Source organism: Hyla sarda, chromosome 2 (genome assembly GCF_029499605.1).
Source record: "Hyla sarda isolate aHylSar1 chromosome 2, aHylSar1.hap1, whole genome shotgun sequence".
NCBI classification, from domain to species: Eukaryota; Metazoa; Chordata; class Amphibia; order Anura; family Hylidae; genus Hyla; species Hyla sarda.
The window spans coordinates 225,160,676-225,188,433 of NC_079190.1; the positions used below are offsets into that span (position 1 = coordinate 225,160,676).

At 41.0% G+C, this 27,758-nt stretch overlaps 1 protein-coding gene across 1 annotated transcript in view; it reads left to right on the plus strand.

Moving 5' to 3' along the window:
• GALNT17 (polypeptide N-acetylgalactosaminyltransferase 17) overlaps nt 1-27,758 on the plus strand; it is a 444,849-nt gene that overhangs the window by 110,087 nt on the left and 307,004 nt on the right. The window contains exon 3 of the mRNA XM_056556472.1: nt 16,726-16,892. Coding sequence (XP_056412447.1) covers nt 16,726-16,892 — 167 coding nt within the window. The remainder of the gene's footprint in view (nt 1-16,725; nt 16,893-27,758) is intronic.

Below are 27,758 nucleotides of genomic sequence, written 5' to 3' on the forward strand. Positions count from 1 at the left end.
TTGGTAAGAAATATAGTAACTTAAAAAACAACAAATTAGGTAATTTGTTACTAAATGGCTAATCTGGGACGTGAAGGGAGGCTGTGACAGGAGACTGTGACAGGAGGATGTTTACAGGCTGACAGGAACCGTCGACTGACAGATTCCCGCCCCCGGCAGGTGATGACCACTCTGCCGAGGTCACGCGAGAGCCGAGAACCAGGAAGTAAGATGGCGGCGGTGACGCAGTTAGAAGGAGAAGAAAGAAGATGTCGGGAGCGGAGTTCCGTAGAAGCGCACCGAGAACCAATGTAACGGAGAGGATCGGAGGTGAAGGTAAGTATATACCATGCGGTAATTCAGTTTAGCAATAAAATAAAGGATATTAAGGAGGATGGGCCGAAACCGTATAACAACACAGCGCTATAGAGAATATGAAGGCAACATATGTATATCTAATAATAAGAAATAAACAATAAGACAGGATAAAGGTGATGGAGATATAGGAAAACTGGAAAATTATGGAAATAGATATCAATGGAATATCAGGAAAAATAAAATTGGAAAATAAAATATGAAATAAAATAGGGAAAATAAGGAGAATAATAAATGTAAAGAAATATACAATAAAGGAGTGGAATAATATAGGTATTTACGTATAAATATACTATATTAATATAATAATATCAGGAGACAAAATTCACTCATCTATTATCTCTGCTGAGCAGCAAAAGAAGAGGAAGATGATATACTAACTGTCACCTTTATGAGGTGTCCTACATTACTATTGGTTAATATGAAAGGTAGCATGTTTGTATGCACTATACCTTATGTTTAAAGTTTTTTCTCATACATATCATCTTGTATATGTATTTTTCTTTTGCTGCTGAGTAAGTAAAAGAGGTTTGAAAAGCATAATAGGAGCGTTTTGTCTTGTTATAAAATTGAATTTATTTGGAACAAAGGATGTCCAGGCTGGAAGAAAAGGTATCCTATGTATGTATAGGGAAAATAAATGATGCACTATTGCCTGTGTATTAATAAACTAAATAAAGGTTCACTATCACAAGGTTATTAACCCTTATTATAAAAGTTTAAACTATTTATATGAAAATCACAAATATATGAGCATCTAGGTTCTGAGAGGAATGAAGTAGACAGAAGTCTTATATTTACAATGATTGTTAAAGTATCAAGTGATTTTTGAAACTAACAATATTTCATTGTAAACAGGTTTTATAGAGCAAGGCTTTTTTTTTTTAATATAAAATTTAATATAGAAATAATGATAAATGATAACCCCCTCCCGACCCATGATGTACCAATACATCATGAGTTAGGTGAGGGGAATATGACACTCGCCAATGCCTGGGGCCATGACAGGCAGATGCCCACTACTATCAGCAGCTGACATTTGCTGGTCTGTCATTTAACTGGTTCACTTCACTAAACTGCCAATTTTGTTTTGGAAGCTGGGGGTCTCACCTCTGCTCCCCCGTCTTCCACGTATTAGTGATTGCTCAAGGCTGCCCTGAGCAGCCCTTAGCAATTGAGTGACGATTACATGGATCAATGTAATGCAATAGCATAACATTGATTTATGCAAACTATTTACTGATGGCTTATGATAGGGCCCTAGGAGGTAAAAATGTGTAAGAAAAAATTTAAAATAAAATGTCTTTAAAAATATAAAAAATATTTTAAAAAATATTTTAAAAATCCTCCCCTTCAATAAAAATGTTATACATCCCCCTCTCCCATTTTTCAAATAAAACACTATAAAAAAAAAGTAAAAAAACATATGTGGTATCGCCACACAGGTAATCCGATCTATTCAATTATAACATTTTATGATCCTGCATGGTTAACAACGTAAATGCGAAAAAATTCCAAATGCCAAAATTGCTGATTTTTTGTTTCAGTCACATCACATGCCAGAAAAAATTGAATAAAAAGTGACTAGAAAGCCAGAAATGCACAAATGTGGTAGCGTTGAAAACTACAGCTCATAGTGCAAAAATAAACCCTAACAGATCAGAGTTTTTTTTTCTTTTTCAAGTAAAAAATTTTTTGTTAACCATATAACAAAACAAACATTGTAAAAATTATCAAAGTTTGGTATGATTGGAATCTTACTGATCCATAGATTATACACCCAAAAATAAAATTGGAGTCATGTCAAATTAATTATAAACTTTATTGAAAAAACTCATAAAAACAGGCACATAATGTGCAAAGGAGGAACATAACAACACATGGGAAAAGCAGAACACTGCCCTGGAACCTGTGCTGTCACATGAATTAAAGCAAAGGCAAAATTTTGATGAAATTATTGCACTAGGGAAGGTAGCTATAGTTAATGTTGCACTAACCCTGTAATTAGATGGCAGGATATACATAAGTCACACTGTAAGGTGGACTGGAAGTGGTGTGCAGAATAAATGCAAGAAGTGCTGGAGTAAACATAAAAAGAATACCAACCCAAAAAAAAGTTTGCACTTGCACACTGCACTTTTTTTGGGGTTGGTATTCTTTTTATGTTTACTCCAGCACTTCTTGCAATAATTTCAGCACATTTTTGCCTTTGCTTTAATTCATGTGACAGCGCAGGTTCCAGGGCAGTGTTTTGCTTTCCCCATGTGTTGTTATGTTCCTCCTTTGCACATTATGGGGGAGATTTATCAAAGGATTTAGACTGGTTTTTCTTGTCTAAATTTGTCGCACAGAAAGTCGCAGTCTAAATATGTGCGACTTTTCTGCGACTTTTGCTCTAGAGAATTTTTAGAACATGATGCATGCAAATCTATTTTAGACTGAAATGCATTGAAAAATGCATTGGTGCTGAATTTATCAACAGCGACTTTTCAGCGTCAAGTCGCATCGGCTGAAAGTACACCGAAATGTCAGACCATGTTGGAGCAGGTTTAAATATAGACTAAAGCATAGATCATGCAGTCTGTGCACAGAATTTATCAAGAGCTGTGGGCCATTTGATAAATTAGGTGCACAATAGACCAGACTAACCCTCTGTAGTTTGGTCTATATTGATGCGGGACATAGACAACTTTAATAAATATCCCCCTATGTGCCTGTTTTTATGGGTTTTTTCAATAAAGTTTATAATTGATTTGACATGACTCCAATTTTCTTTTTGGGTGTATAGTTTCAGTGGGAGTCTTAGTACATGCTGCTACACTTTGGGGGTCATTACAGTAATTAAAGAGATAGTGTATGAGGGTTTATATGTCACCCCCCCTATTTCTTTCCCCCTATCTACTAAGTGTTTGTTGGTTTACTGATCCATAGATTAAAAAAAGATTGCATGTCAGTTTAGCCGTATTGTGAACTCCGAAAGGAATTATTGCCCCACCAAATTGTGTAATGAAATTTATTCTTTTCAAATTTTGCCCTACAAATATATATATATATATATATATATATATATATATATATATATATATATATTTTTTAGCTTAGTAATACATTTTATGATAAAATAAAGTATGCCGATAAAAGATACAATACAACATGTGCCACAAAAAATAAGCACTTATACAACCTTGTTTTGGAAAAATGAAAAGGTAAACCAGAAATCATAATTTTCTGGGTTGTGAAGGGTTTAAAGTGGACCTGTTGTTTTAATTTTTTCTTGTGAAATTCCCAATCAGTTTGATGTGTCACATGACCATCTTCCTATTGAAAAAAAACTAAAATTGCATTCAAAATGGCCAACTTCAAAATGGCCACCATGGTCACGGCCCATCTTGAAAAGTCCCCCCCCCCCCCCTCACATAGTTACATAGTTACATAGTTAGTACGGTCGAAAAAAGACATATGTCCATCAAGTTCAACCAGGGAATTAAGGGGTAGGGGTGTGGCGCGATATTGGGCAAGGGATGAGATTTTATATTTCTTCATAAGCATTAATGTTATTTTGTTCCAGGAATGTATCTAATCCTGTTTTAAAGCTGTTAATTGTTCCTGCTGTGACCAGTTCCTGAGGTAGACCGTTCCATAAATTCACAGTCCTCACGGTAAAGAAGGCGTGTCGCCCCTTGAGACTAAACTTTTTCTTCTCCAGACGGAGGGAGTGCCCCCTCGTCCTTTGGGGGGGTTTAACCTGGAACAGTTTTTCTCCATATTTTTTGTATGGGCCATTAATATACTTATATACGTTTATCATATCCCCCCTTAAACGTCTCTTCTCAAGACTAAACAATTGTAACTCCTTTAATCGCTCCTCATAGCTAAGATGTTCCATGCCCCATATTAGTTTAGTCGCGCGTCTCTGCACCCTTTCCAACTCCGCAGTGTCCCTTTTATGGACAGGTGCCCAAAACTGAACAGCATATTCCAGGTAAGGCCGTACCAATGATTTATAAAGGGGGAGTATTATGTCCCTGTCCCTTGAGTCCATGCCTCTTTTGATACATGACAATATCCTGCCGGCTTTGGAAGCAGCAGCCTGACATTGCATGCTATTCTGTAGTCTGTGATCTACAAGTACACCCAGATCCTTCTCTACCAGTGACTCTGCCAGTTTAATCCCCCCTAAGACATACGATGCATGCAGGTTATTAGTACCCAGATGCATAACTTTACATTTATCCACATTGAACCTCATTTGCCAAGTGGATGCCCAGACACTTAGTCTATCCAAGTCATCTTGTAACTTATGCACATCCTCTATAGACTGTACTGTGCTACAAAGCTTGGTGTCATCTGCAAAGATAGAAACAGAGCTGTTAATACCATCCTCTATATCATTGATAAATAAATTAAACAACAGCGGTCCCAGCGCTAAAAACGCTCTTAATCATACACCATTTGTCTGCCAGTAAATTGGATTTCACTTACAACTGACCTGGACTCCATTCTCCATTTTATACAATATAAAAGAAAGTATTGTGCTCAAGGTTATATGGAATCAAGGTAAATATCATACAGTAAAAATCTACAATATCTTATTGATAAGATAATAATAAAAGAACTAGTATAATGGTGAGCCACAGGGCACTTGTGTCTCACCTAGAAATGCTCTATTAATAATATACCATATATAAAAGAATAATAAAATACAATTGATAAGACCACTAAAAAGATAAATCAAATAAGAATCTACCAAAAATTAGTCCTGTTACATGTGTAAACTAATACATGGCATTCTGGGACTTCTAGTCCCTGTGTCACTAGCTGCAGTCAGACAGTATTTTAAATATACTTCTCTTGAATCTTAGCATCAAAGCATGAGATTGCCGTCATTAACGTGTTTCTTAGTAGATTCGGCAGTTTTACTAAGTAAGTGATTACAGCGGTGCAAGAATCAGATGGTGCACTGTATCTCTCATCTCTCCAGCGATCGACTTCTGGTCACTGTCACTTCTGCAAAAGTGATCAGTTAGTCTCTTACCAGGCACAGTTTGTGGATGCTGGTTCGTCTCTCCAGCCGGCTATGTGTGCAGGCCCGCACTTCTGCAATAGCAGCATTTTTACTGAGCTCAGCACTCCATAGACATAGGCAACAATAGATAGGAGCTGTCACAACCACACTGGGCGTACTCTTGGACCTTTGCAAAGATCATTCTACAGGAAGGGGGAGACTGAGCTGAGAGCTTCATTTATTGTTGTCTCTACTGTTGTCACCTTTCACTGTAATGCTATACAGATCTCTTTCCATCAGCCTTCCACTTATCCTCATAGACAGATCAGAAAGTCTCAGCTTAGTCTATGGCTTAGTGGTGAGAATAAACACTGCTATTGTGGTGTCCCGTTACCGTATTGCATACCGTACCTTGTATGGTGGTCCCCAAAGTCAGAGTAACTACGCTCAGGTAGGGTCCCCCAGGTGGGGCAGCCCCTAGTCGCCTCTCTTCTATTCTAATTCTGTGATGTTTATATGTACATATTTAATAATAATGTGTATATTCAGTATAATGTATAGTATGCTTACCTTGTTAGCGACGCAGGACCTTCGGTCATGTGACTATGTTAATTCCTCTATGGTATGTTAGACGACCTTTGGCGGTCCTTGGATCACATGCTACCAATAATTCTGTGTGAAGGTGATTGACAGAAGTATTGGACCAATTAGTTCTAGTCCAGCCCCTGCCCATATAAGGGAGCTGTAGCCAATTATCGCTCTCTTGAGTTGCTGCTCTCGTGGATGCCGGACTTGGAGGGTGGATCTGCGCAACTTTCAAAGACACGCTAGGCCAGAAAACCTACCGGCCTCAGCCTAAACTAAACCGTGTGAGTTCTAAACTAATCCCCACTAAAGCTAGCGTGACTACTGGACTGCAACTAAATCCCCTAAATCCAGTGGAACAGCGCATATCAGTCTAAGGACTCTAAAACGCTTAAGGTCCCAACCACTGTCAATCTCTAAGAGACTTTGCATGTAGAGAGACTGTTCTGGTTATGAAGCTTGCATAAAATCTTCAGTACAGTTACGACTGTTTTCAGCAAACTCTCCGGCTTTGGATATTCAATTATTCTATACCTCCCTATCGCTCTTGGGAGGGGTGGCAGTAGGACAAGCATTACAGAGGAGCCCTCACCCTGGCGTCATGAATAGAAAGGGTTAACCAGACACCTTTTAGTCACCACACAGCTACACCCCATATACCCTACTCCCCCAGGCTATCACACTATATTTCAGGATTATTTTATAGTATAAATAGTAAAAAGAAATCATCACAAATTCTTTTTAAATAGTTTAATATGTTCTGCTATCTGTACTGACACAGTAGAATCCTTTCTGCACATGCCAACAAGCATGTCTTATTATATTCAGCTTTGACTCATTACTGTACCATCATACCAGCTAGTTACCACCGCCTTCGTTTGCAGTGGTGTCATGAATAAGAAACTGCTATATACTGGATTACTGGAACTCTATCATCTTAAGCAATGAATCCCGTTTCTGTTTGGAGATGGTCTGGAGATGGTCAGGTTTAAGAGTGCGTTTACACGAGCGGCAATACCCTACAGATCTGCCACTGAAGGACAGCTGCATGGTGGCTTTACATGTGCCTTCTCGGAGCGGCAATACGCCGCTACAAGCAGACACACAGCAATGTGCGAGTTCCCGCGTGTGTGCGGTGTACTCGCACACATTGCGGCCGCTTCCCCTGCTCCATGAGCTAGGCCGAGAGTTGCCACGATGTGCAAGTATACTGTGCATGCTCGCTGCGACTCGCACATGCAGTGTGTTTGCTCGTAGCTGCATATTGCTGCTCCGAGCAGGCACATGTAAAGCCACCATGTAGGGGTCCTTCAGTGGCGGATCTGCAGCGTAAAATATGCTGTGGGTCCACTCGTGTGAACGTACCATAAGTATGGAGTTCTCAAGGTGAGCGCTTCAGTCCTGCTCTTGCTGTGGAGTATCAAACTACCCCAATTGCTAAAGAGGTGAAAAAAGGGAATCAGCTATATGTACAGGACATTCTGCCCCCAATTGTGTTGCCTCTCATGGTAGGACAATGCTCGCACACATACAGCAAGGTTTGCCAGAAATGTCTCTGCCAGATGGCAACACTTTCTTGGTCTGCATTGAGCATTTATAGTACCAGCAGGGACGCCAGCTTTTTTCAAAATACTGCGACAAAATGCAGCTAAGTTAAGGTTACTTCTCATATCAGTGCCCTAATGGTACTGAACTATAGAAGCTAGAAAGCTGCTAAGCAGTGTACTCTGAAGGAAATAAGCAGCAAATTTTTGACTTATTGTTTCAGTCCATTTTTTATTATCTTGGCCTAGAACTGGGCGAATATGCTATTATATATTAATATGATTGTAGCACCTGTAGAATGCTATGTACAGAAATATAATTGCATGTGCAACAGACCGATACAGTATTATTATGCCTTTAGTATTGTATCAGTGCATCCATATAACAATATCATTAGATTATTTCTTCAGGCAATGAACATGGGCTTGGAGATTTATAGCTGTGTGCTGTAATAAAACTGAATGATCAATAAAATCCACCAATAATTTGAGTCATTCTTAGCTGAAGGAGGGCTTTATTTTTAGTACATGATTGATTCTATGTTCTAGAAATTGCTGATTCATGTCCAGCCAAAGTCCAACTATTAAAAGTAAATTAATTCTGATTGTGTTTATTAACAAAATATAAATTAACATTAAATATTGAAATGATGCAATTGACCAAACATGTATTACTTACAGGGGTTTTCCCAAGACTTAAGCAATATAATGACCTATCAATAAGATGGCCATGAATATTCGATCGATGTGGGGTTCAGAGAAACAAAATAAAAAGGTCACAGTGCTCGAGTGATCGCCACATTCCATTTATACTTTACACATGTACAACATACATACAATTAATTGTGACCATGCCTATTAATGTTTGTGTGTTTGATTTTTATTTATTTTTTATTATTAAATTTTTTCTCTAATAAAATGAAATATATATATATACCGTATTTATCGGGGTATACCACGCACCGGCCTATAACACGCACCCTCATTTTACCAAGGATATTTGGGTAAAAAAAGTTTTTTACCCAAATATCCATGAAAAAATGAGGGTGCGTGTGTGCGCGTGTATACCCCGATATACCCCCAGGAAAGGCAGGGGGAGAGAGGCCGTCGCTGCCCGCTTCTCTCCCCCTGCCTTTCCTGGGGTCTAGAGCGCTGCTGTCGGCCCTTCTCACCCCCTGGTTATCGGCGCCGCTGCCCGTTCTGTCCCCCTGACTATCGGTGCCGGTGCCGATAGCCAGGGGGAGAGAAGGGGAAGCGGCACCCATTGCCGGCGCCGCTGCCCCGTTGCCTCCCCCCATCCCCGGTGGCATAATTACCTGAGTCCGGTCCGCGCTGCTCTGCTGCTCCAGGCCTCCGTCGTGCGTCCCCGGCGTCATTGCTATGCGCTGAACGGCGCGGAGCATGACGTCAGAGCGCCGCGCCATGCATAGCAATGACGCCGGGGACGCACGACGGAGGCCTGGAGCAGCGGAGCAGCGCGGACCGGACTCAGGTAATTATGCCACCGGGGATGGGGGGAGGCAACGGGGCAGCGGCGCCGGCAATGGGTGCCGCTGCCCCTTCTCTCCCCCTGGCTATCGGCGCCGGCACCGATAGTCAGGGGGACAGAACGGGCAGCGGCGCCGATAACCAGGGGGTGAAAAGGGCCGACAGCAGCACTCTAGACCCCCAGGAAAGGCAGGGGGAGAGAAGCAGGCAGCGACGGCCTCTCTCCCCCTGCCTTTCCTGGGGGTGTATCGGCGTATAACACGCACACAGACTTTAGGCTAAAAATTTTAGCCTAAAAAGTGCGTGTTATACGCCGATAAATACGGTATATATATATATATTTTTTTTTTTTTTTTTTTGAAGAACAACCAGAACATCCCTGAAGAGGCACTAAAAAAAGCCCTCTCTAGCAGACAGTTGCTTTTTTTTTTTTTATTTTTTTTTTTTTTAATCTAGGTTGAAATATACCAGTTAGACAAAATGATACTCCCTATGAGTCACATTATCTTATTTGTACATTGTCTTTAGTGACTACTTTCTCAAAGTATACTGCAAAAGGCTAAATAAACTATGAATGAGGTGATGAGGTGAGCACAAAAACAACAACACATACTATCAGTGTGGCTAATGCATAGTTACATAGTAACATAATTAGTACAACTGAAAAACTGTCACCAAAAACTGAACAGCATATTTCAGATAAAGCAGTAACATTATGTCCATGCCTCTTTTGATACATGACAATTTTTTGCTGGCCTTAAAAGCAGCTGCCTGACATTGCATGCTATTCATTAGACTTTTATCTACAAGTACACCCAGATCCTTCTCTACCAGTGACTTTTTTTTTTTTTTAAGTTTAGCACTTTAAGTTTAGCACTACTGTACAATGTATGGATTTGATATTTCACCCTCTCCAAATGTTTTTGACAGGGTAGCAGCCTGCCCAAAATGCCAAACATCTCTCAGAAACTTATTGCAAGAGGGTTGAGACTGGCCTTATACTAAATTTTTCTTGCAAAAAGTTAAAGCACCTGCAGAAATGTGAGTGTTGTAAATTATTTATTTACTGTAGTTCTGATAGTAGCTATTTGGTTTCTTTATTGGCATTTTTGCTTCTTATTGTGCGTTTATTGTGCGGGATCATGAACATTATATTTTAATAGTTTGGACATTTACGCATGCGGCAATACCTAATATGTAAATGTTTATTAATTTTTTTTCGTAAAAAATTGGAAAATAAGGGAGATTAGATTTTTTTAATTAGTGGAGTTTTTTTATATATATATGAGGCCACCTCCGCGTGGTGGATGGGGGGACACATTTTGATCAAAAAGTGCGCTGAGAGCCTCCATTTTTTGACCTAGAGTGCTGTTGCAACTTTCTTGTTTGTACATTATATATATATATATATATTTATATATATACAATTTTACAAACTTTTTTATTTTACACTTTTTAAGTCCCCAAAGGGGACTTTTATATGCAATCATTAGTTTGCATTTACTGTATAATGCTATTTCTATGGCAATCCACTGATATAGCTTGGCCAAGCCAGGCTACATCATTGAATCAGCGATCAGGCAGAAGGAGGCAGGTAAAGAGACCCTCCCCCTTGCTTCCATGAGCTTCACTGAGCTGCCAGCATCTTCAACTTTCACTTTAGACGCCGTGATCAACATTGATCACTGCGTCTAAAGGGTTAAATATTGGGCACTGGCATAAGCAGTAAGTATGAGACTACTGATAGTAGCTGACATTCACTTCTCTGAAGCTGGCGCAGCTTCTGTGCTTGCTTCAAGGCCACTTAAGGATTATGGGTGTATAGGTATGCCTTTGGTCCTTAAGTACCAGGATGAAAGGGTGTACCTATACACCCTCTGTCCTTAACAGGCTAAAGCCTGCCCAAATCCCAAGCAAGTTCTACAAATCCATGTCAGGGTGTCTGGACTGCTAAGAATCTAATTTTTCTCCTATTTTAAATCTCCTAATTATTAATTGGTCGGTTGTTTTAACTGAATTTTGTGTTTCTGCATTTTAGCAAATATTTATATATATATATATATATATATATATATATATATATATATACACTCTGTGAATAAAAAATAATTACTCTTTTATAGGATGGAACATAGTATTTTAGTGGTTGTATTTATCTACATTACTCGTTTTTATCATGCTACATTACCTTTAGGTAGGAAGAAACTGCCAATGTAATCTTTTTATACAGGGTACAACTGTTAGACCCATACATAAATGTTCAAATTATAAAACAGAAAACATTTTATGGGAAGAGCTGTAAATGATGTATCACCTTGGATAAAGCAAGAATAGCCTTATAGCAATTGTATTTTACAAAACATTGATGCTTCAGTTTATTTCATGGAACTGTGTTTGCCTCCAAAAATGTAATTCTCCTTTAGGTTTAAGAATAAGTGATTTAAGAACGAGATTGTAGTGGTATAAAATAGACAATTTCTGCATTCAGTGTATTAACAATTTAGAAACCAGTTTTCTGCGCCCTCTGAAAGTCTGTACATTTTAGTCATGCAAGAAACCTACACAGAGTTTACTACTTCTGTGTTATCCCAACTTGCATGTGTTTCTTAGGCTGGGTTCACACATATCAGTCGTCCGGCACAGTTTCCGTCCGGCGTGCACCGGAGGGAAACTGATGCTAGAACTGATCCCATTCATTTGAATGGGACTGTTCACAATCATCCAGCGTCTCAATTTTGACGCCGGATGGTTGGACATGCCGGAGGGCACCGGACAGGGGAACGCTGCTTGCTGTGTTCCCCTGTCCGTTGCCCAGAAACAATGGATGCCACATGCCATACAACTGATGACAAGTTGTCATCAGTTGTGGCATCAGTTGCGTCGAGATTTAGGCTGAGTTCACCTATGCCGGATGCCGGATATATGTGAACCCAGCCTTAGTAGGTAATCTATTGCTGTGGGCAGTTTCTTCACTTAGTTCCTCACTGTGGTGTCCACCAGCTATGTACAAAACAGAAAAAGCTATAGGGACCTAATGGGGTAAACCCTGGCAAGTATAAGCATTCTGTAAGAAGGTGACTAAATTACAGAAAGTATAAATATATTATAAATATTTATGTATTAAATACATTTGGTTACAAGGTGAGGGGATATCTATAAGCACATTCAAGCTTGCTTTCACACAAGTATGGCTTTTAACCATGAAAACAAGTTTAAAGGGGTATTCCATGAAAAACTTTTTTTTTCATGTCAACTGGCTCTAGAAAGTTAAACAGATTTGTAAATAACTTCTATTAAAAAATCTTAATCCTACCAGTACTTAGCTGCTGAAGTTGAGTTGTTATTTTCTGTCTGACAACAGTGCTCTCTGCTGACACCTATGTCTGTCTCAGGAACTATCCAGGGTACGAATAAATCCCCATAGCAAACCTCTCCTCCTCTGGACAGTTTCTGAGAAAGACAGAGGTGTCAGCAGAGAGCACTGTTGTCAGACGGAAAAGAACAACTCAACTTCATTTTTCAATGGAAGTAATTAACAAATGTGTTTAACTTTCTGGAGCGAGTTGATATGAAAAATAATGTTTTTTTCATGGAATACCCCTTTAATATTATTCAAGTTTCAAACTCCATAAAAATGATAAAGGTCTAGCATCCAGACCATAGCATTAGATCTTCAAAGTTACAAGGTTGAGACAAATTCTTGTTGAAATCTGGAAATTTTAAGTCTTAGTAAATATCCTTTTTTTGTTCTTTCAACCATTCCTGAATAATGACTGCAGTGTTGCAGGGCACATCATCCTGCTATAAGGAGCCATAGCCATTAGTGAACACCATTGCACTTAGTCTGCAACAATGTGTAAGCAGGTGGCATATGTTAAATTATAATCCATATGAATTGCCAGGGTATCACACTGCTTCTGCCATTTTGCTCTCTCCTCATATCATATTTTGGTGCCATCTCTTCCCTACATAAGCCATGTACACTAACCCACAATATGATATAAAAGGAAACATAATTTGTCAGATTAAGCCAACTTTTTTAATACTCCATGGCCTAATTCTGATGCACACGTGCCAACTGTATGAACTTTTTGGGAGTAGCTTCTTGTTTTCCTGTTCCAACATTTCAATTCCAAGAACTGACTGTTCACTTGCTAACTAAAATATTGCACTTCTTGATGAGTTATATGTTTACCAATATTGGTTGGCTTTAGAGTGATAATCTATGTTATTCACTTCACCTGGTTTTTAATGATAAGATTGCTTATTGTACGTGCATAAGTCCAGTGCGCCTACAATATTGTCAGCCATGGTCCGTATACTCAAAATTACTTTCCATTGAAATGCCACCAAAAGTACACTCATAACAGTCCCAACAAATGCACAAAAACGAAATATTACTTTAAAATATAACCAGCCATACAGCCCTCATGTAATGCTAACCAAAATGCATTAAACAATAATGCATAAAGAGACAGTTTCAGTGCTGTCATGTAGGCTCTGTTCACATGTCTAGATTTTGCAGTTACTTAACACAAAGCCAGGAATAGATAATAAGCGGAGGAAACATAATGTATAAAGGAAAAAGTTCTCCTTTTTTAACCCATTAAGGACTCAGGGTTTTTCCGTTTTTGCACTTTCGTTTTTTCCTCCTTACCTTTTAAAAATCATAATCCTTTCAATTTTCCACCTAAAAATCCATATTATGGCTTATTTTTTGCGTCGCCAAATCTACTTTGCAGTGACATTAGTCATTTTACCCAAAAATGCACAGCGAAACGGAAAAAAAAATCATTGTGCGACTAAAGAAAAATAAAAAAACGCCATTTTGTAACTTTTGGGGGCTTCCGTTTCTACGCAGTGCATATTTCGGTAAAAATTACACCTTATCATTATTCTGTAGGTCCATACGTTTAAAATGATACCCTACTTATATATGTTTGATTTTGTTGCACTTCTGGAAAAAATCATAACTACATGCAGGAAAATGTATACGTTTAAAAATGTCATCTTCTGACCCCTATAACTTTTTTATTTTTCCACATACAGGGCGGTATGAGGGTTCATTTTTTGCGCCGTGATCTGAAGTTTTTATCGGTATGATTTTTGTTTTGATCGGAATTTTTCATCACTTTTTATTCATTTTTTTAATGGTATAAAAAGTGACCAAAATACTCTTTTTTGGGCTTTGGAATTTTTTTTGCGCGTACGCCATTGACCGTGCGGTTTAATTAATGATATATTTTTATAGTTTGGACATTTACGCATGCGGCGATACCACATATGTTTATTTATTTTATTTTTTTTACACTGTTTTATTTTTTTTATGGGAAAAGGGGGGTGATTCAAACTTTTATTAGGGAAGGGGTTAAATGACCTTTATTAACACTTTTTTTTAAATTTTTTTTGCAGTGTTATAGGTCCTATAGGGACCTATAACACTGCACACACTGATCTCCTATGCTGATCATTGGCGTGTATTAACAGCATTATCGGCGCTTGACTGCTCCTGCCTGGATCTCAGGCACGGAGCAGTCATTCGTCGATCGGACACCGAGGAGGCAGGTAAGGGCCCTCCCGGTGTCCGATCAGCTGTTCGGGACGCCGCGATTTCACCGCGGCGGTCCCAAACAGCCCGACTGAGCAGCCGGGTCACTTTCAGTTTCACTTTAGAAGCGGCGGTCAGCTTTGACCGCCGCTTCTAAAGGGTTAATACCGCACATCACCGCAATCGGCGATGTGTGGTATTAGCCGCGGGTCCCGGCCGTTGATGAGCGCCGGGACCGACGCGATATGATGCAGGATCGCGGTGCGATCCCGCTTCATATCGTGGGAGCCGGCGCAGGACGTAAATATACGTCCTGCGTCGTTAAGGGGTTAAACCCATCGCTGTCTTTACTGTGTTTAGTAATAGCAATTTAATACCTGAATGTGTGACTGAATGTCATCCCTATAATTTTCGGATGCATATGTAATGAAGATTACGTCTATGAATCTATGAGAGATGCCTGTAATTTTCATCATAGGTATACCTCAACCATGAGAGACATAAAATCACATTTTCTGATTTTTAAAGAATTTATTTGCAAATTTTGGTGGAAAATAAGTATTTGGTCAATAACAAAAGTTCATCTCAATACTTTGTTATATACCCTTTGTTGGCAATGACAGAGGTCAAACATTTTCTGTAACTCTTCACAAGGTTTTAACTGTTGCTGATATTTTGACCCATTCCTCCATGCACATCTCCTCTAGAGCAGTGATGTTTTAGGGCTGTTGCTGGGCAACACAGACTTTCAACTACCTCCAAAGGTTTTCAATAGAGTTGAGATCTGGAGACTGGCTAGGCCACTCCAGGACCTTGAAATCCTTCGTTGCCCGGGTGATGTGTTTGGGATCATTGTTATGTTCAAAGACCCAGCAATGTTTCATCTTCAATGCCCTTGCTGATGGAGGGAGGTTTTCACTCAAAATATCATGATACATGGCCCCATTTATTCATTCTTTTAAATGATTCACTTGTCCTGGTCCCTAAACAGAAAACTAGCCCCAAAACATGATGTGTCCACCCCCATGCTTCATCGTAGGTATGGTGTTCTTGAGATGCAACTCAACACTCTTTCTCCTCCAAATGCGATAAGTAGAGTTTTTATCAAAAGTTCTACTTTGGTTTCATCTGACTATATGACATTCTCCCAATACTCTTCTGGATCATCCAAATGCTCCCTAGCAAACCTCAGACGGGCCCGGACATGTACTGGCTTAAGCAGGGGAAACGTCTGGCATTGCATGATTTGAGTCCCTGGCAGCATAGTATGTTACTGATGGTAGCCTTTGTTACTTTGGTCCCAGCTCTCTGCAGGTCATTCTCTAGGTCCCCCCTGTGTGGTTCTGGGATTTTTGCTCACCATTCTTGTGGTCATTTTGACACCACGGGGTGAGATCTTGCAAGGAGACCCAGATCAAGGGAGATTATCAGTGATCTTGTATGTCTTCCATTTTCTTCACACCAAGCTGCTGGTCTACAAATTTGTTTCTGGTGTCCTATGACAGCTCTTTGGTCTTGGCCATAGTGGAGTTTGGAGTGTGACTGGTTGAGGATGGGGACAGGTGTCTTTTATATGGATAACAAGTTCAAACAGGTGCCACTAATACAGGTAAAAAGTGGAGGACAGAGGAGACTCTTAAAGAAGAAGTTGCAGGTCTGTGAGAGACAGAAATCTTGCTTGTTTGTAGGTCACCAAATATTTATTTTCCCACCATAAAATGCAAATAAATTCTTTAAAAATCAGACAATGTGAGTTTATGTATTTTTATTATTATTATTATTATTATTATTATGGCTCTCATAGTTGATGCCTCTCTCATATTTTTAAGTGGGAGAACTTGCACAATTGGTGGCTGACTAATTACTTTTTTGCCCCACTGTATATGAAAATAGGGTAACATATAAAATGTAAATGTAATGAATGCTATTTAAAAACTTCACAAATTGGAACTGTGACTTTTCCAATTAAATAAGTCATTTAATTCCGTGGAAACTCCTAATAACATTTTCCAAACGTTTTTCAATTGAAAGCAAAGTATATTATTGTATAATAGATAAATGCATATTAACACAATTTTCCTCTCTCCCACTTCTCACCCTTGCCCTCAATTTTTTTTTTCACTTTCTACCCCCTCCTCTATCTTTCTGTAATATATAAGCATTACACTATATCTCACATACGAAATATTGATTTCTTTTAGGTGCAAGAAATTAAAATACCCTAAGGAACTTCCTCAGATTTCAATCATTTTCATCTTCGTAAATGAAGCCTTGTCAGTGATCCTTCGATCAGTACACAGCGCAGTGAATCATACACCTGTCCATCTTCTAAAGGAAATTATCCTCGTGGATGACAACAGTGATGAAGGTATGATAATTTTGAAATATACTGTCTTTCATGCAGGAAAGTTGTACATCTAGTAACTGTATATTTTATTTAACAAGTTATTTTGGCTTCAATAAATATGTTTTTTTTTTTATGCGTATGTGTTACAGTTTGTGCTATACTTCAAACATGTGTTTTACAAATAATAAATTTAGTATAAAGTATGGATGTTTCATATAGACATATACAATATCTTACCCCTCGCATTTTTGTAAATATTTTATTATATCCTTTTATGTGACAACGCTGCAGAAATAACGCTGCTACAATGTGAAGTTGTGAGTGTAGAACCTGTATAACAGTGGTTAATGTTATGTCCCCTCAAAATAACCCAACACACTGTCATTAATGTCTAAACCTTGGCCACAATGTACTGGGTGTTTTAAACCTTGTTGGTTTGTGTAGCAGCAACCTTCATTTGTAGATTTTACTCGTTCATTTTTTATATTACTTGAAACAAGTTGGTGCCATTGCCATTTCTTTCCATATGCTTATATGTGGTTGTGTGTGATTATGTCCTTGATTCCAAAGTCTACCCTGCAGCATTTGCCTTTCTTCTCCTTCCTAGAATCATTATGCACCTGTCATGTTAGGTTTTAGTTACTACCATTAAATCTCTTCTGCAGACACTAGAAGAATATATGTGAACATTGAGTATATGGGGTCACTTGTAGCAGATACTGCGGCAGAGTGGGAATACTTTTAAAAAGTTAACAAAAAAGGAAGTTTTGGAGATCATTTTTGTGTTCTTGTCATTAGTGTGGGACATACTATTGTCTGTGTGTCTCTATGAAAAGACCAATACAAGGAAGTAAGGGCAGGACAAGCAGGGCTCTGTGTAGGCTCCTGGCTTGTTAATCATCCTGCTGTGTGAGCCGGAGCATGTCATAGAGCCTCACTGCACAGAGCCCTGCTTGTCCTGACTGCATTTAGCCCTTCTTGTCCTCAATGCACAGAGCCCTGCATGTCCTCAGTGCACAGAGCCCTGCTTGTCCTCACTGCACAGAGCCCTGCTTGTCCTGACTACACAGAGCCCTTCTTGTCCTCACTGCACAGAGCCCTGCTTGTCCTCAGTGTACAGAGCCCTGCTTGTCCTCACTGCACAGAGCCCTGCTTGTCCTCACTGCATAGAGCCCTGCTTGTCCTCACTACACAGAGCCCTGCATGCCCTCAGCGCACAGAGCCCTTCTTGTCCTCACTGCACAGAGCCCTGCTTGTCCTCAGTGTACAGAGCCCTGCTTGTCCTCACTGCACAGAGCCCTTCTTGTCCTCAGTGCACAGAACCCTGCATGTCCTCAGTGCACAGAGCCCTGCTTGTCCTCACTGCATAGAGCCCTTCTTGTCCTCAGTGCACAGAACCCTGCATGTCCTCAGTGCACAGAGCCCTGCTTGTCCTCACTGCATAGAACCCTTCTTGTCCTCAATGCACAGAGCCCTGCATGTCCTCAGTGCATAGAGCCCTTCTTGTCCTCAGTGGACAGAACCCTGTATGTCCTCAGTGCACAGAGCCCTGCTTGTCCTCACTGCACAGAGCCCTGCTTGTCCTCACTGTACAGAGCCCGGCTTGTCCTCAGTGCACAGAGCTCTGCTTTTCCTCAGTGTACAGAGCTCTGCTTTTCCTCAGTGTACAAAGCCCTGCTTGTCCTCAGTGTACAGAGCCCTGCATGTCCTCAGTGCACAGAGCCCTGCTTTTTCTCTCTGCACAGAGCCCTGCTTGTCCTCAGGTGCACAGAGCCCTGCTTGTCCTCGGTGCAAAGAGCCCTGCTTGTCCTCGTGCACAGAGCCCTGCTTGTCCTTGGTGCACAGAGCCTTGCTTGTCCTCAGTGTACAGAGCCCTGCTTGTGCTCGGTGCACAGAGCCCTGCTTGTCCTCGGTGTACAGAGCCCTGCTTGTCCTCAGTGTACAAGGCCCTGCTTGTCCTCAGTGTACAGAGCCATGCTTGTCCTCTGTGCACAGAGCCCTGCTTGTCCTCAGAGCACAGAGCCCTGCCTGTCCTCAGTGTACAGAGCCCTGCTTGTCCTCGGTGCACAGAATGCACACTTTCTGTATTTGGTCTCCTCCAGAGACACACAGGCACTAGCTGCAGGGACAAAACTATACACATTTTTATCCAATGTAGATTTACACATATACATATAATGTACCTTATATAAAAAGTTTTTGCTAATGACAGGTACACTTTAAAAAGCTATCTAGAGAAAAATAAAATGTATACAAATATAGGGAAAAGCAGCAAAGCTGGAGACAGAGTGACTCATTATTGAAGAAAGTAAAACCAAACCCCAAATGTTCCCTAAGCTTATAATTATCAAAAAGGTTAAAACTGAACGTGTTGGTCCTTTAACCCCTTCCCGACCTACATACCGGTAAGTCATTGGTTGGGTAAGGGAATATGATGTGGGCCCGCGGGTTAGGTCCACGTAATTACTGGCAGAACCCCCGCTGCTATCAGCAGCTGACATATGTTTTATTTTTAATAATTATAAGATTATGCCTTTTCTGTCTGACCACAGTGCTCTCTGCTGACACGCTGTCCGTGTCAGGAACTATCCAGAGCAGGATAGGTTTGCTATGGGGATTTGCTCCTTCTCTGGACAGTCCTTGACATGGACCAAGGTGTCAGCAGAGAGCACTGTGGTCAGAGAGAAAAGACATTCAAAAAGAAAAAAAGTTTACTGTAGAGCATACAGCAGTGTCACAGCGTGTGCTCCGGTCTCCTTCCCCGGACCGGAGCGCCCGCTCCCTCGGCCTCCCCCCTCGGGATCCAGGCGTCTCCCGGTCAGACGCGCTGACCGGGAGCACGGGTTCCCTTGTGTCGGGGGCGCGGCTGCAGTGACGGCTGGTCCCCGTTCACGCGCCGCATCCCTATCTCACTCACCTGCTTCCCCTCTCCCTGCGCCGTCTGTCTCGGCCTCCCGGCACGCGCGGCCCCACTCTCTAGGGCGCGGGCGCTGCCTTCAGTGAATTTAAAGGGCCAGCGCGCCATTGATTGGTGCGCTGGTCCCTGACCTCTGGCCACCTCTATATAAATGTAACCTGCCCCTTCCTGCCCTTGCCGGATCTTTGTGCCTTAGTGCCTTTGAGAAAGCGTTCCCTATTGTGTATACTGCCTTATCTGTGTCCGAACCCATTGCTACCGTCTACTCGCCCGTGAACCTTTGCTGCCTGCCCTGACCTCTGCTATGTCCGACTACGCTCCTGCCTGCTCCCTGTGTACCATGCCATATCAGCTGCCAAAGAGGTCGAGTTGCTACTGGAGGATAGTTACCGACTGGTAGTTACCGCCGCAGCAAGTCCATCCTAGCCTTGCGGCGGGCTCTGGTGAAAACCAGTAACTACTTAGAACCGGTCCTCTAGTACAACCCGCGCCATCGCCTCTATGGTCAAGAGGATCCACTACTAGTCCTGCCGGTTCGTGACAAGCAGTTGATAAATTTTTTTTAAATACATGTAATTTATAAATCTGTTTAACTTTCTGGCACCAGTTGATTTAAATTTTTATTCCATCGGAATACCCCTTTAACCCCTTAAGGACACGGGGTTTTTCCGTTTTTGCAGTTTCGTTCTTTCCTCCTTACCTTTAAAAAATCATAACTCTTTCAATTGTACACCTAAAAATCCATATGATGTCTTATTTTTTGTGCCACCAATTCTACTTTGTAATGACATCAGTCATTTTACCCAAAAATCTACAGCGAAATGGAAAAAAATCATTGTAGGTCAAAATTGAAAAAAAACGCCATTTTGTAACTTTTAGGGGCTTCCGTTTCTACACAGTACATTTTTCGGTAAAATTACACCTTCTCATTGTTCTGTAGGTCCATACAATTAAAATGATTCGCTACTCATGTAGGTTTGATTTTGTCGTACTTCTGGAAAAAATCATAACTACATGCAGGAAAATGTATAAGTTTAAAATTGTCATATTCTGACCCCTATAACTTTTTTATTCTTCTGCGTATGGGGCGGGATGAGGGCTAATTTTTTGCGTCATGATCTGAAGTCTTTAGCGTTACCATTTTTGCATTAATAGGACTTTATTCATTTTTCGTGATATAAAAAGTGATCAAAAATGCACTATTTTGGACTTTGGATTTTTTTGTACATACGCCATTGAACATGCGGTTTAATTAATGATATATTTTTATAATTTGCACATATCTGCACGTGGCAATACCACATATGTTTATTTTTATTTACACAGTTTTTTTTTTTATGGGAAAAGGGGGTGATTGAAACTTTTATTAGGGAAGGGGTTAAATGGTCTTTATTCACTTTTTTTTCCACTTTTTTTTGCAGTGTTATAGCTCCCATAGGGGCTATAACACTGCACACACTGATCTTTTACATTGATCGATGATTCTGCCGCTTGACTGCTCATGCCTGGATCTCAGGCACTGAGCAGTCATTCGGCGTTCGGACAGCATGGAGGCAGATAGGGACCCTCCGGCTGTCAGGTAAGCTGTTCGGGATGCCGCAATTTTGCCGCGGCGATCCCGAACAGCTCCTTGAGCTAACCGGCATTGTTTTACTTTCACTTTAGATGTGGCGTTCAACTTTGAACGCCGCATCTAAAGGGTTAATAGCGCGCGGCACCACGATCAGTGTTAGAGACCGAGCCCGACCCACTATGCTGTGGCCCCGCGTTATAGAACGGGAGTGGACTCATGATGTACCGGTACGTCATGGGTCCTTAAGGAATTAAGGCTGCCTTAGGCAGCCCTTAGCAATTGAGCGCTGAAAACATAGATCAATGTAATGCAATAGCATTACATTGATCTATGTAAGCCATCTAATGATGACGTATGAAAGGCCCCTAGGGGGACCAAAAAGTGTGTAAATGAAAAGTAAAAAAAAGTTTTAAAAATATAAAAAAAATCCCCACCCTAATAAAAGTTAAAATCACTCCCCTTTTCCCATTTTTCAAATAAAACACTGTATATATGTATATATATATATATATATATATATATATATATATATATATATATTTGGTATCACCATGTGTATAATTGTCTGAACTATTAATTTATGATGCTGCTGATGCTACACGGTGAAAGGCATAAATTGCTGATTTTGGTAACATCATGTCCCAGAAAAAACGTAATAATAAGTGATAATAAAGTCATATATATATATATATATATATATATATATATATATATATGTATATATATATATATATATATATATACACACACACACATGGTTGAACAGTTAAAAACTACAGTTGACAGCACAAAAAAATTAACCCTAACATAGCTCCGTAGTTGGAAAAATAAAAAATAAAGTTAAAGGGGTCAGAACATGGCGTTAAACAAACTTTTTTTCTTTTTCAAATTTTAAATTTTTTTTGTATGTTAAAACAAAACAAAAATTATCCAAGTTTGGTATCAATCATACTGACCCATACAATAAAGCATGCCAAATTTACTTTATTGTGAACCCTGAAAATATTTTGCCACACAAAATTGCGCAAGTCCATATTTTTATCAATTTCGCCTTACATAAAAAAAAATCTGCCTCCGTAATACGTTATATGGAAAAATAAAGTGAGCCAATGAAAAGTACAACTTGTCCCACCAATACAACTTCATCAGTGGTAAAATAAAAAAAAAGTTATGGGTCTTAGAATGTGAGGAGCAAAAAAATGTCTCATGAAGGGGTTAAAGGGGAGGAGGAATTATAGGGGGTGCCAATATACGAAAATAAGTAAAATAGTTACTTTGGGAATTAAAGGCTTGTTATTTTAACCCTCCATGATCCCTTCCATGATCTATTATTACCAAGGACTGTATTTTTAACAATGGGGCCTCCTCTATGGCTAGAGGAAAGATGGTTTCTGCACCAGCACTTTTTCTCCCTAAATAAGGAACATTGACTTTTACCTCATGTTTTTTTTTTTTTTTTGCCTTCCTCTAGGATCACCATTATAGGGGTTTAGGCTAAATTGGATAAATGTTTGTGTTATTCAGCCATACAAACTTTGTAACTATGGATTATTTTGCATTACTGATGTACTATACATGTACATCTGTCATACATGGCATTTCTTTTTTTTAATTGCTGGCTCATTAGACATTGCTTAAGCATTGGCATGTTTATCTTGCTATAATTTGCTTGTCATCCTCACTCACACAAAGAGATGGTCGAAACAAAGATTATCTGGCCCATCTCTTGCAATTTTAAACAATAGAATGACCTTCATGTATAATGATAAGCACGTCCTCTTAGGGTAGACAATACTGAAAATGTACTATGAAAAGCTACTTTTTTGGATTGGTTGACTACAAGGCGGTGATCACTTATTGTAAATGATCATTCAATACCATGTTTATTTTAAACTTGTTCCATACTTTCTAAGGTACTGCTTTTCTTAATATTATACTGTTAATGTGGATATCCACAATTATTTCCATTCCACTCAGAGGTCACATCAAAAGGTGACGCGCCAAGGCTCTTTATATGCATATCTTCATTCCATATGTGTCAATGGAAGTGGAGCATGAACTGCTGACTTTATTTTTCTGCCACTCTGCTGTAGTAGAACTGTATTTATTCTATTTATGGGTGCATCCATTGCTAAATTTAACCCCTTCAGGACATTATCTGTAAATGTACGCTCTTGTCTCACTCCCGTAGTTAAAGCATGTTCAGGAGCTGAGTGTGCTTTATGCCCAGTAGGTTACAGTTTCTATCAGCAGCCAGGAGCCATAGCTAATGCTAGACATGGCCAAGGTCCAGCATTAACCTTTTAGATACCGCTGTCAAAGTTGATTGCGGCATCTAAAATGAGAAAAATCTATTGCCAGTTAGCTCAGGGAGCTGATCAGGACCACTGGGGCAAAATTGTGGGGTCCTGATACCCTTTGTTTGTCCAGTTCAACAGTTGCTCAATCTCAGCAGCCTGTAGTAATGGAGTGCCGATAACACTCATCAATGCTCTGTTAATGTGTAGCTTTGTTAAGTGTATGCAATCAAAAGATTGCATGCAATAGTTCCCTATGGGAACTAAAAAACTGAAAATAATATGAGAATGCAAAAAAATATGAATACATGTGAATAAGCCCTTTACCATATAAAAGTTTGAATCACCTCCCATTTACCATTTAAAAAATAAATAAAAAAATAAGCATGAATATACAGGCATGGCCGTAAATGTTATACAATACAGGAATATGGGTGCACTACTGTGGTAGATGTAAACAATACATTGGCTATCCCTCAACACTGATGTTAAAATTGAGACATTCGCCAGTGTATCCTTATATGAAGGACACACCAGAGCCCGCACACCAACGCCAAGGTTTCTCAAATTGGTGCGAGACCTAACGCTAAGCCTACCTGTGCTTGATAAGCAAAACAGGGGCCAGTGGGCAATTACGGCAGCATTCGGTTGACTCACAACTTCCTCCCAGATACCCTCCAGCGTGACTGAGCACACATGCAATGGGAGGAGGGAGGCAAGCTGCAAGCCCCACCTGAGTTGGCTAATATGGGTGCCTGGCCTCACAGGTGCTACCTTAATGCTGCCTTTTAAATGCCGTAAATGTTGGCACCCCTGAAATTTTTCAAGAAAATGAAGTATTTCTCACAGAAAAGGATTGCAGTAACACATGTTTTGCTATACACATGTTTATTTCCTTTGTGTGTATTGGATCTAAACCAAAACGGAGGAAAAAAAGCTAGACATACTGTCACACCAAACTCCAAAAATGGGCTGGACAAAATTATTATTACCCTTTCAAAATTGTGGATAAATAAGATTGTTTAAAGCATGTGATGCTCCTTTATATTCACTTGGGGCAAGTAACAGGTGTGGGCAATATAAAAATCACACCTGAAAGCAGATAAAAAGGAGAGAAATTCACTTAGGGGGACATTTATCAATGTTTGCTTATGTATTCTTACTATTTTTTTTGCTTATGTGCGACTTATTTATCAACTGCTTTCAGCCTGTTGATAAATTTCTTTCACTTAAGCAATTTTTCTTTTTTTGCTTTGGTAGTGGCTTTTTCTGCTCCATGTCTGAGCTGGAGTAAATTTAGTAGGTTTTTTCATGCGAAGATTTTTATTTTTTGCTTAGGACACTGAACATGCAAAAAGTCACAGAAAAAAGAGCGTTGTCGCACGTGTGACTTTTTTGCAACAATTTTAAGCAAAGAAAACCTACTAAATGCTTTTATAAATGTTCCCCTTAGTCTTTGCATTGTGTGTCTGTGTGTGCCACACTATGCATGGACAACAGAAAGAGGAGAAGAGAACTGTCTGAGTACTTGAGAACCAAAATTGTGGAAAAATATCAACAATCTCAGGGTTACAAGACCATCTCCAGAGATCTAGATTTGCCTTTGTCCACCTTGAGTAACATTATCAAGAAGTTTGCAACCCATGGCACTGTAGCTAATCTCCCTGGCAGGGCCGGACTGGGGATGAAAACCAGCCCTGGAAATAATTGCAGACCATATATATATATTCTTTTATTTTTTTTATTTTTTTTATTTCCTCGATATATATTTAGAAGAAATAAATTGCTACTATATTTCCCTATGCTGGAGCAATTTATATATGTGTCAATTTCCCATGCATTATAATACTGTATATGTCTATATAAGTCATACATTTACCAAGTAACAATAGTATGGGAGGAGAGGAAATATTACCATCACACTGTAACTGACCAAGTCCTCTATACTTAGACTGATATTAACAATAATGGCGCTATAAAAGGAGGAATATTATCACCATACATATTACCTCAATACGGTTACTGGCCAAATCCTGTATACTGAGACCAATATTACCAATAATCCCAGTATACAAGGAGGAATATTATCACCATACATAGTACCATCATACTGTTACTGACCAAATCCTGTATACTAGTGTTTCCCAACCTTTTTCGGCTCAGGGCACCCCTCCAAAAAAAATTTTTTCGCGGGGCACCCTGACCGAAGTTGATGAGCAAAAAAAAAAAATTATTATAATTATAAAAAAAAAAAAAAAGCCGCAATGCACACACCTTACAATATCTAGTTATCAGTGGGTATGTAGTTTAAAGTGCTGCTTTATACAGCAACTCACTTGTGACGTCTTCTCTGATCAGCGTTGTTCGTGTGGAGCGGACCGTCCTGACCATTTCTTCCAGCCACAATTCTTCACCGTTAAACCTGCAAAACAAATCTATTAGCTACTTTGCTACTTTACCAGCATTTTACAAGTGAAGAGGAATACAGGGGCGTATAGGTGTAAAGGGGTAACAGAGGGGGTGTACATGGGAGACAGGTATGTATAGGAGTATACGGGGGAGACAGAGGGCTGTACATGGGTGACAAAGGTGTGTATAGGAATATACGGGGGAGACAGAGGGCTGTACATGGGTGACAAAGGGGTGTACATGGGAGAAAGGTGTGTGGAGGAGTATATGGGGGTGACAGAGGGGTGTAAGGGGTGATAGAGGGGTTTACAGTGATGGCAGAGGGGTGTAGAGGAGTGTACATGGGTGACAGAGGGGTACAGAGGAGTGTACATGGGTGACAGAGGGGAGTAGAGGAGTGTACATGGGTGACAGAGGGGTGTAGAAGACTGTACATGGGTGACAGAGGGGTGTAGGAGACTATACATTGGTGACAGGGGGGCATTGGGGGTGACAGGGGTGGACAGGAGTGACAAGGTGGTAACAGGGGTGACAAAGGGACAGAGGGGTGTACATGGGTGACAAGTATGTGGTCAGAGGGGTGGACAATGGGGGGTGAACATGGGTGACACGAGGCTGCAAAGGGATGACAGAGGGGTGGACAAGGGTGACAAGCAGTTAAAAGAGGGGTGGACAGGAGTGACAAAGAAGGGTGGACTGGGGTGACAGGGGGTGAATGGGGGGGTGGACATAGGTGACAGGTGTAGACTGGGGGTTGGTCAGAGGGATGGACGGGGGGGGGTTGAACATGGGTGACAGGGGGATGGACAGGGGTTACAGAGGGGTGGCCAAGGTGGACATGGATGACAGGAGGGTGGACACGGGAGATATGGGGGTAAACAGGGATGACAGAAGGGTGGACAAGGATGACAAGGGGGATAAAAGAGGGGGGACAGAGGGGTGAATAGGGGGGTTGACATGGGTGACAGGGGGTAGACTGGGGGGGACATGGGTGACAGGGGGTAGACTGGGGGGTGAACATGGGTGACAGGGGGTAGACTGGGGGGTGAACATGGGTGAAAGGGATGGACAGGGGGTGGACAAGGTGGACATGAATGACAGGAGGATAGATATGGGTGAGGGGGGAGATGGACATGGGTGGGGGGGATGGACATCAGGGAGGGGGATGGACATGGGTGAGGGAGGGGGGGATGGACATGGGTGAGGGAGGGGGGGGGTGAACATGGGTGAGGCAGGGTGGGTGGACATGGGTGAGGGAGGGGGGGGTGGACATGGGTGAGGGAAGGGGGATGGACAAGGGTGAGGGGGGGACGGACATGGGTGAGGGAGAGGGGGTGAACATGGGTGAGGGAGGGGGGATGGACATGGGTGAGGGAGGGGGGATGGACATGGGTGAGGGAGGGGGGATGGACAAGGGTGAGGGGGGGGGTGGACATGGGTGAGGGAGAGGGGGTGAACATGGGTGAGGGAGGGGGGATGGACATGGGTGAGGGAGGGGGGATGGACATGGGTGAGGGAGGGGGGATGGACAAGGGTGAGGGGGGGTGGACATGGGTGAGGGAGAGGGGGTGAACATGGGTGAGGGAGGGGGGATGGACATGGGTGAGGGAGGGGGGTGGACATGGGTGAGGGAGGGGGGTGGACATGGGTGAGAGAGGGGGGATGGACATGGGTGAGGGAGGGGGGATGGA